The sequence below is a fragment of the Monopterus albus genome, unplaced genomic scaffold (assembly GCF_001952655.1).
Source record: "Monopterus albus unplaced genomic scaffold, M_albus_1.0 scaffold253.1, whole genome shotgun sequence".
NCBI classification, from domain to species: domain Eukaryota; kingdom Metazoa; phylum Chordata; class Actinopteri; order Synbranchiformes; family Synbranchidae; genus Monopterus; species Monopterus albus.
This window is the reverse complement of record NW_018128133.1, coordinates 505,457-520,979: the sequence shown is the minus strand read 5'-3', so window position 1 is coordinate 520,979 and position 15,523 is coordinate 505,457. Positions and strand designations below refer to the sequence as shown.

General features: G+C 38.8%; 1 protein-coding gene across 1 annotated transcript in view; it reads right to left on the bottom strand.

Annotated features, from left to right (window-relative positions):
* itga1 (integrin, alpha 1) overlaps positions 1-15,523 on the bottom strand; it is a 46,548-nt gene that overhangs the window by 13,848 nt on the left and 17,177 nt on the right. Inside the window, exons 2-11 of the mRNA XM_020621153.1 lie at positions 14,659-14,779; positions 11,605-11,714; positions 8,384-8,472; positions 7,008-7,122; positions 5,432-5,559; positions 4,652-4,800; positions 3,208-3,358; positions 2,776-2,950; positions 2,509-2,582; positions 1,293-1,443 (exon numbers count right to left, since the gene is read on the bottom strand). Coding sequence (XP_020476809.1) covers positions 1,293-1,443; positions 2,509-2,582; positions 2,776-2,950; positions 3,208-3,358; positions 4,652-4,800; positions 5,432-5,559; positions 7,008-7,122; positions 8,384-8,472; positions 11,605-11,714; positions 14,659-14,779 — 1,263 coding nt within the window. The remainder of the gene's footprint in view (positions 1-1,292; positions 1,444-2,508; positions 2,583-2,775; positions 2,951-3,207; positions 3,359-4,651; positions 4,801-5,431; positions 5,560-7,007; positions 7,123-8,383; positions 8,473-11,604; positions 11,715-14,658; positions 14,780-15,523) is intronic.

Genomic DNA, 15,523 nt, shown 5'->3' with positions numbered 1-15,523 from the left:
ACTCTGCAGCTGTATTTCACCTAATCTCTTAAAAGATTTAGCTCAGAGCTCTCTCTTTTTAACACAAACACACTCTCAGACAAAGTTGTTGATGCAAGTGTAAAAAGTGCTCCAAACTCTGTATTAGCTGTGTTTAAGTCACCTTACCAACAGGTACAAGTTTTCTGGTTGGTTCAAATCTTAAGAGCTTCTCTATAACATCAGGTATGAAACTAAGTTAACTGATCCTAAACTGCCTATACCAAGTAAGAACGGATACTTTTATTTACTTCGGTGCTGATTAAATGTGCATTTGACGCACTGAAAAACAAAGAGTCTTTGGCTGAGCACACACAGTGACTTACACTTCAACAAACAAGTTTAATCTTGGCCTGTCATCAAGTAATTTGCACACTTTAATAGAGTTGTGACGTGGGAGGAGCTATTTCAGGCGCCCCGGTTTCAAAATCAAAGTTCCATTCATTTTTTTCCACAGACAAGGTTACATAACTTGGATCAGCATGAAATTCTCCTGGTTGAATCATGACTATAAACAATTTACAGCGGCACTAAACCAGATCTGGTTCTTTGACAAAAATGTATGATGGAGTATTAAGTACGACTCCCAGTGAGCCGCTAATGGTCAGAGGAAGCTAAAGATAGCAGTGCTGAGAAAAACGATTTTACAATCAGCAACTTGAACCAGTTCAATTAGAATTTCTGGGTTGTTTTGCGATTATTTCATAAACTGTGTGACGCTGGCAGTTTTTCCATGGCAACAGCAACCAAGAATCATGGGTACTGTAGTATTTAGAATTGTCTGCTATTCTAAAACGATGAACAAAACCCAACAACAATACTGAAATTAAAACAGGTGATCAGAGAATACGGCAACAGTACAACGTAGGGTTGTTACAGTACATTATCCAGGAGAATCCTGTGGCTCTGTAAAGAGCACTACTGCAACACAAGCAGTCTGAACAGCCAATACCGATCCATTAGAATACACTGAGCCTACGGTTTGGCTCAGGGCATCACTAAATAAAGCAACCCAACTATCCATTAGCAATACCCACTTATCCTCGAAGCTCCCGGTGGAGACTGGAGCCAATTTCATCTGAAAGCATCAAAGCTTAAAATATCTTAAGTTGTCTTTCATTAAGATTTAAGCAGACAAAAACTCAGCTCTCATCTAAACTCTGACTTTTCACTAAACTGTTCTAACTTTGGCAGATCCCCATCACTGACAGTAAGAAGCTGATTGAGGAAAAAAAAAATTTTCAGAACCTTTAATCCATCATGAGTCAACTCACCAATGTACCCAGCCAGTCTTTCATACCCCACCTCAGTCATTGGGTTGAAGAATTGGGTCTTCCCTGGAATGACTGTTCCTTCAGTAGTATGCATTACCACTGTCCCATTCCAGTCATATGCTCCCACTGCTCCCAGTAACAACAAACCTTCCTGTGGGGGACAACAGAAGCATTAGAATCAGCTCTGTTAGTCAGTAGTGCACAAAATAACCTGTCATCTTAGTGCAGTTCAAATACTGTGATGTACTTCTACTTGAATCCTTTACTTCACTAAAAGTACTAATATCACAATGTAAAACTATTACATAGGCAAATTTACTTCAGTAAAAGCACAGAGGTATTATCAACAGAGTACTGCATTATTTTATATATTGTATTATTACAACGTGTAAAAACTTTATCAGGTTGAAATACATGGCATTTTATTTGTTAAGCATAAGTGCAGTGGAGTAAAAAGTAAAATATTTCACTCTGAAATGCAGTGAAGGGAGGTATAACATGGCATGAAATGGAAACGGTAAGTAGAGTACAAATATGACAAAACTGTTCAGTCTTTGAGTAAATGTACTGTACCATTTGCCACTACTACTGAAACAATCAGCCACTTAATTGATTAGCTACTCAACAGAAAACCACATCCACAGGTACAGCATACACAGTGATCAAGGAGGTGATAAACACGAGTCAGGAGCAGGAAGAGAGACTAGATGGAAGCATATTTATTTTTAAATAGACATAGGAAATACCCAGTGAATGAAATCACAACGCGTGTGAAGGGGCAATAGCAAACATGTTGTTTTTTACTGTAGTCAACAAGCAACCGATTGAACCTCCCCTGCCATCTTTCATGCTGTACATAACTTGTGTTTGCCTTTCAGCCTCTTTTTTTCTGTCTCACACACTCTCAGCAGCGCCGTGAGCAGACAGGACAGAGAGCATCTGTGTCTGGAAACTTCTAGAGACCACAGTGAATCACCAAAGGGTTGAAAATGCACCGCTGACAACACTGGTGTAATGTGTCTACAGTTCAATAGCTGAGCAAACATCCATGTCAGTGCATTCACTTGCACGCAACAGCTCCATTAAAAATACTGATGTGTAAACAACGCTTGCACTCTCGGTCTGGTTATGTTATTTTACAGTTAGTCACTGACTCCACTCTAAAAGTATGGTAGTTGTGTATGCATCTAACAAAAATAATTTGATTTAAACTTACTTTAGAAGTATGTGCACTAAAACCAGTTTGAGACATCTCCATCTCAAAGGAGGAGGTGAAATTGCCAGTTGTAGCTGAGAAAAGAAAAGTTTGTTTTAACTACCAATAAATAAACCACAGAAAATAAAAAAAAAATATTATCTCAGTATCACATTACTGATTGAACAAGAGAGTAAAATGTCTTTAAATACTTTGGGTGTATAAACACTAAGATAGGTAAAATGTAAAACTTTGTGATCATATGTTTATAATTGTTTACAGGGATACCTTCCAAAGCAAATATCCTGCTTCCCAAAGCGTCCACAATGGTCAACAGCGCCACCTCATCAGACACGTTGAAGAAATGGTCTCGTAATGGCTGACTGGAGATGGATTCGATCTCTTTAATAAACTTCTGCACTTCGGCTACACTTTTGTTCTGACGATTGTAGTCTCCCAAAACCTGGAAACAATACAATTCTTAAATTATAACATCATCAAGAAACAGAGTAAGTGACAATCTGATTCAAATGACCCAACAGTTCTCCTTATGGTGCAGTATTTGTTATAGAAGCTGTGCTGTGTTCAGTACACCTTTCCTTGATTTAATTTTAATTAACAGAGATGTTGTAAAGAAGTAGAAGTTAAAGAAATTAGTTTAAAAACACACACATAAACACAAAAAAAGCTGAAAACAACATCAAGATCATTTGTACCCACAGCAATGCCAAACCTCTCGATGTCATCATTTTCACAGTCTCCCATGACCTTGTTAAGATTATAGGAGTCATGTGACTCCCCGTCAGTCACAATCACCATGACTTTCTTCACCCCCGGTCGTGCACCACGCTCTGGCATGAAGGCCTCCTTCCTGATTGGAAGAAAGTTTCAAAATTCAATCAAAAGAATTCAACATCTGAAAAAACTGGGCCTTAAATATACGCTCAATTGCCGGTTTATTAGGTACACTTTGCTAAAACTAATGCAATCTAATAGAGCATTCAGATTTTTTAGCCTGCCCATTTATAACAGCACCACAAACCACATCCCACATCCTGCTTTATAATTGTCATGACAGGAAGATTTATCACAGGCCTGACAAACTGGCAACTGAGTGTATATCTTAGCTACTTCACTTTCATGTGACTGGTGGGAGGTTTGCGCCATGATCAATCTGAAACCCGTACAAATAATCCTGGAGTCAAATCAAGTGAGATTCTTTAGACCGATATTTTTACCTAAAATTGCTTGTAATGAACTGTGTGGCCAGTCACTGTGCATCATCAGGACAAGCACAGTTAAAGATCTATGGCTAAAGCAGTAAGTATAAAGTGATAGCAGTGATATAAACTGTTAAGTAGATACTGGAGTCACAACAAAAAGCTGAATGTAACTACACATCCAAAAACAATTGAGGCAAACAAATATGAAATGGATGGATTAACTTGTTTGGGGGTCCCTGGACAAAAATGTGCCACTGCTGACCCCCTGGACAGCCTTCTCCAAGTTCCTATTAATTACACTGAACACAGCTGGAGAACAAACAGTTGGTCCCAAGGGTTCTGTTAGTCAGCTGATTGAGCACAGCTTTATTTGGAAATATGAACCATGTGAAAACAATATAACCTCAATTGGTAAACATCTTAAAACTAGATTTTGTCACAGATCTCTGCAAAAGACAGGACCACATCATTAGCTAACAATGAAGGACTCACCTTAGATTATATTATTTATTTAATTCATCAGATTTCCAGCTTCCACTGGAGCCACAACCTTTTAGTCTTTGGGGTAGCACTCCCCAAGACCTGTAGATGGACCTTGATTTGTAAAATCAGTTCCCGTTTAAGTTCATCTTTTGCTACAAGATTTAAGTTTGGGAAACATTTCATACACCTGACCAGATATGTGAAAGACCAATAAGGGAACTTGGGAATAACTTAGGAAAAATATGACCAAAGACATCTCAGTGAGATGTGTTTGACCAGCAGGAAGGTTTCTTGTTGATGAAGGAGCCTTTCTGAGTCTGGTGTTCAGCCTACTTGAGATGACACTGTCCCACTGAAGTGCCTGTTAAATGTTGCCAGACCATAATGACTTAATGAAAAATTTTAGCCTGCCATTGCTACGCTGGCCAAAGTGAAGGGGAAGAACTAATGTTGCGTACCTGGCAGTATCAATGCCCAGGAAAGTCATGGTCTTGAAGCCGGTCTGCTGAGGAAGCTTGTCAATGAACTTCAGCAGATCAGGAGTGTTGTCAAACTGGCTCAAGTTGACACGATGAGTCACGGTCTCACCATAGGACACTATTCCCACCTGCAACACACAGACAAACACTCACACACTTTCTCTCCTTGTGTGCCCTTTCTCCTCTGCTGTCCCCTCCCACAGTCTACAGAGGATGTGGTCGGGTCTGGCGGGGATGATATGACACAATGCTCTTTATACAGCAGGCAGAAGCCTTCAGTAGCCATGGAAGATGTGACTTACAACCACTGGGCTCTGCAGTGAGAGGACTTTCCAGTGCTTCCCTTTGGAAAACTCCACAAGCTGCAGCCCATGTTAGTGTAACCATAATAAAACTAACCACCCATTTGCAAAATGATCCAAGACAAGTAGACAGAAATAAACTCAGGGCACAACTTTGTAAGACAGAGGCAAAATTACTTTAAAGAATAAAGTCTTCAGTTCAAAGTTTGCTTTATGTAGGACACCTCACAGTTGTTTTTAATGTTGGCACCATGTGGAAAATTCCATAATGAAGGGCACTTAAGGCATCAAATATAACATAATATGAAATATTGAGTTGGCAGCAAATAATATATTCCCTCATTCATGCTTTCTCATTTATCCATGTACTTTTCCACCCATGTCTGATTCCACACCCTGATGTTCAACCCATATGTTTAAGACGAAAGGAGTCATTTCATTTAGTCATGCAACTGACCTGTGAGAGTTTTGGTCCAATCTCAATTTTCTCAATGAAGCGGCGCAGAAAAGTGATGATACTGGACCAGGGGTATATACTGTTAGAGCCATCCAGAACCATCACAATGTCCAGCTCCTTTCCACACTCTAACAAAGCCAGAAATCACAGTTAATTAAAGGGTAACTTTGGTTTTGTTGGTTAGTAAGTACAAGTCTGCTCAAAGCTGAGACTGGCCTCACACGTTATATGTTTATATATTTATATATCTGTTCCAAAGACAGATAGCTGGTCTAACTAAACACATTCAAAGTACTGTTTTCACTTCTAAGAAAGAAACTAGACATAACTAGTTGTACTATATGTAACACTTTCAGGACTCTTCTGGTTTAATTGTGCCTGCAAGTGACATACTTGCTCCAGGTCAAAATATAATGATGTAGAGCAGTGGTTCCCAACCTGAGGGTCAGGACCCCCCACAAGAGGTCACAAGTTAAATCTGAAGGGTTGTGAGATTAATAACAGGGTCAGAAAGAAGAAAAATGTTTATGAATTATGTTCTCAAAATTAGCTTTTTCTTTACCAGATCACTATAGGCAGCAAAGGTCCTTTAAAAACTGCTCAAACAAAACAAGAAGGTCACAATTTCTAGTTGCTCATATAGTCACAAATAGTCAGTGCTCTGTTTTAAGGGGTCACAAGCCAAAAAACTGGGAATCCCTAATGCAGAGGATAATAATACAAGGTTTAAAAGTACATTATATTGCATTTCACATTAGGAGAAAAGTGAAGTTGCATTTCTTTACTACTGAGCTCGCAGACATCAAATGACTAGCCTAAGATTTGCAATTAATCACATCTCCAGTATGTAACCTCTGTTTCATCACTGGGATCAGGATCCCTTTTGCAAGCGAGCCCTGAGTTCAGTATTTACCCAAGAAGAAGCTTGAACTAAACAGGCTGGTGAGCAGCGGTTTCAAGTTCAATTTAAAACCCTCAGCTCCATACAAATGTGTAAAAAGTCATCACTTAAGGAAAGAAGACAAAAAAGTAAAACTCTGTAAAAACTACACTCTTATAATCTGTCAGTTCTTACATTTTCTTTCATTCAGAATTAATAAAATTAATTTATGATATAGCATTTGAGACATATTAGTAGTCTCAGTGATTTTAAAGGGTTTTTACTGCCCCGTCAGTCTGTGTTGTTTCTAAGAAAGGAATAACAGAGAAAGTGATGCAGAAAGAATGAGAGAAACAGAAGCAGAGAGATAAAATGCCTGTTTACCCTCTGGTTCTTTCTATTCCGTTTCCTTCCTGGGAAACAGAGAGCAGCCCCAGTCAACTGTCTCCTAACTTGGGCATACAACACAGCAGACGGGCTGGGCCAGAGCGGGATGGGGCCACAGACAAGTTTACATTAAGAAGAATGCTCTAATCATCCTCTGCACTTTGGGAGAGTGAGTTTGATGTCAGGGTTTTGGATGGTACTACTGTGAAGAATAGATTATAATCTTTTATCTTGGACAGGCAATTCGTGCAGATGCGGTCCCATCCTGACCGTCAGATCTGCTTTGTCTTGTTTAGTCAGGGTGCGTACCTTGCACAGATGGTGCTATAGAGTTGAGGATCTGGAAGGAAGAGCTGACATTCGCACAAACTCCTGAGATGTACTGCTGTTGTCCACACATATAGCCATACTGAGGACCACACGCCTGTGGAGACAGGACACACACCCAAACAAACTCAGACTTTAGTTGTCTGAGATGAGGAAACTGGTCAGTTCTTCACCTGCATGAGGTCACTGGTGAGAGGAGGTTCAGGGCTACCGAAGACAGAAGAGGAAAGAACTACTCACTCTAAGGATTACACAGAGACTATAAAAAACCACCACAGATCCTTTCAGAGTGTCCTTCTCCAGAGAGAAAACTAGAAGTGGGAAACAGAGAGATTGAGCCGAAAAGGAAGCAGGGTTTTAAAAATTACCCACAATAACTGGAAAATGTATTAATGTCTAGTAATGCTTTGCCATCATTTTCGTAATGTGTGCTCCACAAACTCAATACTTTAGGAGAAATACTGTTGCACAAGAACAAGACCAGAGTCTACAGTGATGCTAGCAGCTCTGTGAGACTGTGCTGCTTGAAACTAAATACTATGCTAAAATGCTCATGCACCATATTTACAATGTTCACAACTTTATTATAGCTAATTATAATTGAATTCTAGATGAAAATTTAGGGGTTCACCAAAGGGATTATAATATATCCTGACCAAATTCATAAGGGTTTATCCTCTGGGGAACATGAAATTCTATACAAAATTTCATAGCACACCATCTAATAGCTGCTGAGAAAGGATGGCTACACATTTGGATTGGAACCTTCAAACTGCCAGGTTGGTAATTACTGCAGATTGCACTGGCAAGTGCTCATTCATCATGCCTACAAGTCAGCCTCGTTTGAAACTGATGAATGCTTTGTACTGACTCTGAATTACAGTATATAAACACAGACATAAAGTTTCAAAGGTTATGTTAACACTCAAATTAACCACATTTACTGTTGGGGTTGGGGTCAGTAACACCGGCAGCCGTACAGGATCTGCCCTCACTGTCCAACATTAATTTTTGTTCCTCACAATAAGTCCCCTAAAGATACAATATGTTTATAGCCTGCTGTTTCTTTCATTTTCACACCCTGCTAATCTCAATAACAAAGTTTTACTGGAATTCATAACCACAAAACCTAATGCGTCGTTGCCATCTTCTACTTATGTTTCTGCATTTATACACCTGATTTACAGGGTCACTGAGAGAAAGGAGGTTAAACCCACTGTTACCATATAGCCCATAGGTCTAGCAAATCTGCTGCTCAGCTTCGAGTTCAAAAATATACAAACTCCAGTTCTTCTTCTGTGTTTGAAAATTCACTATAGCACACTTTTGTATAGTATAAAGAGCAGCTCCCCCCTTACCAGAAATCCTCCGCTGGGATTGGTTACCAGTGTGGTTCCCATGGTCATGTTCTCCTTGACTTCATGTAAGTTGGGAACTGTTGTGTTTCCTAAGGAAAATATGGATGAATAAACAGAGTGAGACACACAAAGTGGCGCACAGAGGAAGAACAGCTGGACAAATTCCTCTTTTTTTATTTTCCCACAGGAAGACAGCCACTCAAACTTCTGTCTTACTTCCGTCGACAATGAGCAGATCGAATAACCACTGATGTGGTTTCATTATTGTAATATAGCAACCCTCGGTGTGTGGCTTTATTGACATTAATAAAGGATATAAAGTACAGTACAGTGAAGTGCAGTGAAGAAACAAAAATAGAAGAACCAAATCATGAAGCAATCACAACATGTGGCTAAAAGTAGCATGTTATGACAAACTCTTGCTTCAGCTTAAGAATGTCTTGGATCTGAGCTACGTTTTTCCTGAGGGATCCACAAACTCATTCGCATGCCTTTTTAATGTCAAACTGAGCTATTTACTAATACCCACAGGAGCATTTTGACAAACCATTTCTGACATTCATTAGCAGCCAGTTATGACTCTGATATATGCTCTCTTCCAAACAGATATGCAGCCCAACAGGTAGCAGTTAATAGTGTGGCTCTGTGACCATTAAAGACTCGAGTTTAACCAGTTTTTTCATCTCTGGTCTCTCTCTCTCTCTCTCTCTGCTTTCTCCTTATCCTTCCTCCACATATCCTTCCTCTATTTCCTGCCCTCAAGCTCACAAGAAACCACTGAAGAAGAGACGTTTCAGCTCTTTGTGACTCCCTTCTGACTTCAGAGCTAAAGCAGCTCTCTATTACTCAGACACTTTTTATTTGATGCCCAGTCATCTCTCATTCACCACAATAAACAAACTGAAAGAAAGTTGGTTTATGAAATTCTTCCTTGATGTTCTTAACTTAATCTGATAAAAATGAGCAGACAGAGCTCTTACATCTCATGATATGCCTGCATGGGACTGAAGGCGGCTTTGTGGAGCTGCAGAGAAGAATACCTGCTTTGTCCTCAGTGAACTGTGACTCCAGATAACTATCAGAACAATTAACAGTTATCACACAATCCCTCTTGGTCTGCAGTGACTTCTTGAAAATCAAAGGAGACTTCTGTTGTAATACATTAGTGTTTGTAGATATGTCTTTTTTAACGGAGACGTTTCATGTAAATATAACCAGAGTGGAATCGAGTCACTAATGCATAATGTACATGCATAAAATTCTATTCAGTTTGATCATTTACAAAATCAGTATATTAAACAGACCAAACGCACCAGACTGCTGCAGTAAGTAGTTTTCCAGCTTGGAAGAGTGGAGTCTGAGTTTGCAGTTCTGCAGCCAACAGACTGTGTTGCTTGTCGTTTACATTCAATATTTCAAAGACAATTGAACATACTGCAACTCAAGAACTGTGGATGGTAGACCTTCTTGTCAGTATTTCCTAACCTATAATAGTCCTGACATAACCACATTTCATCAGTCAGCACGAACGGTAAATAAAAATTTAAAACACAACAACCACACAAATTTTACTTTGCTCATTATGCTTTGTTACGTCTTTCTGCAGTGGAAAAGTGTAAACTTAGTGTGGAGACAGATCTAGCGATGTGAGACAAGGGTGTCATCAGTGGGCATTGACTGAAATTGGGATCAGAATTATGGCTGGTTGATAAGTGTTTTCAGTCAGTGACACACCAGCATGAATCCTTCCTGATGGGCTGTCCTGGGTTTGACTCATGTTTCCTCAGGGTTGCTCAAGAATTTATCAATTAAAACATACAAGAAATTGGTTTCATTAGGTCAGAGAGCTGCTAAATCATGCTTAGTTTTACTTTAAATTCAAAATTCAGTACTGTTATTGTTGTCCTCATGTAAACCCTTCCCAGTGACCTTTGTGTGTGCAATCAATACCTGTTGACCTACTTCTGAATTTCCCAAAATATACAATAAGATATCTGGATCAGATACTATTTAGCTAGTAAAATATCAGCATACAAGTGCTGCTACCAAGCCTATAGTGATAAACTGCTAGCAACATTAGCCTTATAGCTAAGAAAGCAACGTTTTGCACTGCACCCCCTGGGAATTCCTGCTTAAGTTTCTGTGCTGACCAGAATGAAATGAGCAGCACAAGACCCTTATTTTCCACTATAATGTGAGCACACCTTAATTCCAGATTCTGAGGTGTGAAAAATATTCATCCCTGAGCTGAGAGTTTGTGTGCAGACCCTCTGCACACACCAACTCCCAGCTCCCCTGTGTCATCACAGACAAACACTAAAAGAGACTTTGCAGACTGCTTGCTAGGAGATAAGTTGTGTTTATCTGTTTAATTAAGATATAATTGGAAGGACTGAACATTAAAACCTTGTTTGTTTACTGTTCGGATGGGCCTCATTTCCTCTCTATGAGACCCAGTCATAGATACAATAGACTCAAACATACAGTAGCGTACAGCAGAACACCACCACTACATAGATAGAAAGTGTATTCATGTATATTTTCATGCACACATACTTCCCCACTCAAATAAAATACAGTTTTGTTCCCCTCAGTTTTATTAAGGTTGAATTACTCACAGAAGTCTTTGTAAACAGTAGGCCTACCCTCTGACTGTGCAGTCAACAGCACTGAGATAAGACAGTAGCTGATAAAAACTACAACTAAACTATTACTACGACAAAAGTACATCTTTGTAGTATAGATGCAAATACTACATTATCTATATTTACTATCTGTATTGTCTATCATAAAGTAAACAGTCTCTATTAATGCAACTCAGCCAAATTATTTTAAATATGACTTCAACTAATGATTATTTCAGTATCACTTAATCTTTAAATGTCTTGTTTAGTCTGACCAAAAGTCCAAATTACAAAGATATTCAAAGGTATTCTGTTAGAACAAAAAGCATCAAATACTCATATTTAGATTCAACAAATATCATCTTTGTTTAAAAAAAAGGATTTAATTACTCAAATTTCGCAATAGTCACAGATTAATTTTTTTGTCATTTGATTAATTGTTGTAGCTCTAATACTGAGTTATTGTTGCAATACCAATACAGAGCTTTTCTAATTATTCTTTTTGTTATGTCAGCCAATGTGTGTATAATTTGTATACACTGCTGTATCTGTGAATGTATAGATTCATGCAGTCACTGTGCTCCACAGTATTCTTACTAGGAAGGTCCAGTTTGACACATGTGTTGTCCTCTTTTCCCACAGGACATTTGTAGACATCTCCTGTCCGCCGAGCTGGCTGGCCCGACAGCGGGGAGCCAATCAGAACCCTGAAAAAATAAAGAACCGTTGGGACGGCTGCATTAAAAATCCTGCCAACAACCACATACCAGCATCACAGTTTTACAGTCACAATAACAAGCATGATTCAATTATTATTGCAGAAATTCATAGTTGGCAGGTTGGAAGGAGTGACTGGGTTTTTTTCTGAGGTCCACAGCAACTTAGCCACGCAGTTTATTATATTTGGCTACACCTGAATCCGTGGCTGTCATTATATATGAACCCTGGTGCTATAGTATGAAACGGAAATAACACTGAAATCCTCACAAAAACACTTAATCATTATTTAATTTCCACCCCATAACATTCTAATATTGCAGTTGTTTGGCGATCAGTGTATTCAACGTGTGCGGTATGTTCAGTGTGTACAACTGCTTGTCTGCGGTAGCTGAGCCTAAACTTAGGAATGATTTACCACTTGAAGTTAGAGCTGTAGCTAAGTCGACTTCATTCTGCACATTGTTGAAAACTTACCTCTTCTTGCAGGCTTTTAATTCAGGTATAGTTTAATAGTTTGAGGTAAACTGAGTATTTACAGTATGTGATGGTGCTTTTGATATTGTTCTTATGTGATGGCATTTTAATTATTTTACACTCTTTGTAACAGTTTCTTTAGAAAAGCACTGTATAAATAAAATTAGCCTGTGTTACATGTTCATGACTGTATTTCGTTTCATAACATCATGTCACTCAGTCAGAAAATTGATGCTAAAAAGAGCCTGTCATCTGCCTTCATGTAAACACTCAGGCTGATTACCATTCCTCGGCTCTAATGAGCCCTGGTCATCTAGAGCAACAGACGGAGTGGAACAACAACACACTCCCATCTCTGTCCCCTGCCTGTGAGGAATGCTGCCACTTTGTTCATTTATTTCTAAAAAAACTAGGGTGAAAACATAGCTGCTTATTCTTTTAATTTAACAGCTAATACCTGCTAATTAAAAGAATATACAGTAATTACCAAATTACTGATAAATTCCACTGAGCTGTGAGTGTACAGTTTGCATGTTAAGAAAGTCATAATGTCGTATTTTAAGACGATTAAAATTTTCTTATCTAAGCTAAAACAAGATCACAAGATTATTAAACTTGTTTCCAGGTAAATGGTCTTGTGTTTTAGTCATGGAAGCAGTGCTGATATAGAAAACCTTCTACCAGGTTGAAATGTGTGGTTTTAAGTGAAATGTCTCGACAACTATTGTTGGGTTTTCATGAAGTTTGGTTCAGATGTTCATGTTCTCCTCTGGATAAATTGTAGCAAATCTGATGATCCCCTGACCTCTCAAATGGCTCCATGAGGAGCTCCATCAGTCTAACAGGATGAACTACTGTTGTAAGGTTGCTACACTAGCTGTTTCCCTATGATTCCACTCTTGATACTAAGCTAAGATAAATGTCTTTTTGGGTGTAGCTTTATATTTAACAGACAGCATTATACAGTATCTTCTCATCTACCTCTCCTCAAAAATGCCAAACTATTCCTTTAAGGTCAGAAAGTGTTTGTAAAGGGTTAATTTTACAGTAGTTTCAAGAAATCAAGTCACTTTGTTTCATCTTTGTCTAATACTAGTAACGTTCTCAAGATTTCTTACTGATCTACCTTCTACAACAATTTGTTTGTAGAAGGAGAGTTTTTGCAGTTGATTCAACAATAACATGGCAATTTTGGTGAGAGGAGACAAAACCTATGGTGATTCAAAGTTACCAGACACTTTAGTGTCCTTTTGAACCATCTGTTCCACATTCAACACATTTTGCAATTGATCCACTCTTCAACACTGCTGCCCTGAAGAGCTAAAGGGTGCATGGGTGCAATGAGGGCCACATATCATCTCTAATTTCCCTGAAACATCCTCAATAAGTCTCTGTCCTTTTTCCCTTTCTTTCAGCTGTTCTTCATATATCATCCCTCTGCTCTCTGACAGCTTTGCACCTGTTGTTTCTCTGGTTCAGCTTCTTTCTTATCACTCAGACCTCTTTTGGCAATACCTTTCTCTGAACTGGAGCAAAGTCTTGCTATCTGGAGATGCTACAAAAGCTACAAAGTGTTTTCAGTGAATGATGTGGAGGCTCAGTCACAGCTGGTTCCACTGACTAGCAGTGACTGAATTACTGTAACTGATCTCACATGAGCTCGATACGATCACTGCAGCAGAACAGCACCAGGTACATGTGGGAAATAATCAGATGCGGTGTTGCAACAGGTTGGAGAGAAACAAACTGAGAATTTAAGACTAGGGTAACTGAAGTAGAGATGTGGAGAAAGACAACGAGAGGAATTAACCACAGTCTAATAGCATTTAACAAGCAAGGAGCCACTGCTACTTAGTTTCACTGTATTTATAGGCTGTTTACGTGGATACTCTGGAGGGCAGTTTATGGTTAACAGCTAATCGTAAAGCCAAGGATCCTCATTACAGCAGCAACAGCTGGTGTGCTCACTTTCACTTAGTTTTACAGGTGAATTCAGTTGTTTTTTTTTTATCTTTTGTTGATGTTGCAGTGTTGTGGTGCTGAATTAACCTGAACTGAATACTTTTGTTCTATAATAAAATCATGTGGACAAAGCAATTCATTATTATTATTAAATGATTTTATTTCTGAGTAATATAGTTATTACAGCCCTTTTAACAAGGCAACTAAATAAGAGCCTTCAATTTTCTTTGTGCATATTTAAGCTTATGCTGCTGCTGCCTTTATGACACTGACAGCATTTAATTCAGACCTTTGCTGTGTTGAAAGTTTTATGGAAATGTTACTGGCAAGACTGTGGTGATGACTTTTATCTAAAAGCAACTCTTGCACATGAGACATTACATTTAAATAGAAGGTGCATGTCTGAAATAAGCGTGTGTTTTAACTAGCTTCTGTGAGATGAGGAGGAAATGTTGTAGGATGTTTGGCTCAGAACATGCATCTAATGCCACTCACCATTTCCCTTCGCTGTTCTCAAACTGCTGGACGGTGTAGCCAAACATGTCCTCCAGTGGACCGCTGAATGACAACCCATTTTTCTGGTCCACGTTGAAGCACAGTGCACATGCCAGCAGCACTGCAGGGACAAGTGGAAAGAAAAGGTTGTACAGAATGTCAAAATAAGATTATCAACCCTTCAGTCTATTGTAACAACAAATAAATAATACAATCCCGAAACATGAGACTTGTATTAATTTTCTCATATAATCAAGCAGAAAGTCAACATTAACAAACACCAGTAAACTAAATACTGAAAAAAATATTCATAATCCAACCCAGAGGAAAAAAAATAAACAGACCTAGCCATAGATTAACCTAATAAATAATAAACATTTTGGTAATTTTGCCACAATATTTATATGATTTTAATGATATCAAACCATTCAGTAATATATGGCGATGGTATACTGAACTGTGCGAACCATATCACACTCACAAACGCACACATACAGAATTTTTCTGGAGTACATTTGAGGAATTTCAAACATCAGTGTGAAGCACTTTGGTCAGAGTCCAGTCTGGCCTGCAGGACAACGGCTTCTTCTCTGCTCCCTGCATCCGTCTGTCACTGAGCTGGGTTTAGCACAGAAGCTCTATATAAATCCATCCCTCTCATTGTGCCTGCACCACAATGACACTCTTTATATCTACTGTTCAGGGAATTCCTTCAACATAATTTATTCAATTCCCGGACTTGTGAGGGAGTACAGAGATGCAGAAGAACAGTGGGATTAAAAAGAAAATGTGCAGACACAGACCACATACATGGAGACACAAATAAAGAGCAGCTATTTGTTCTTTGTTGATGATGGTTTATAGC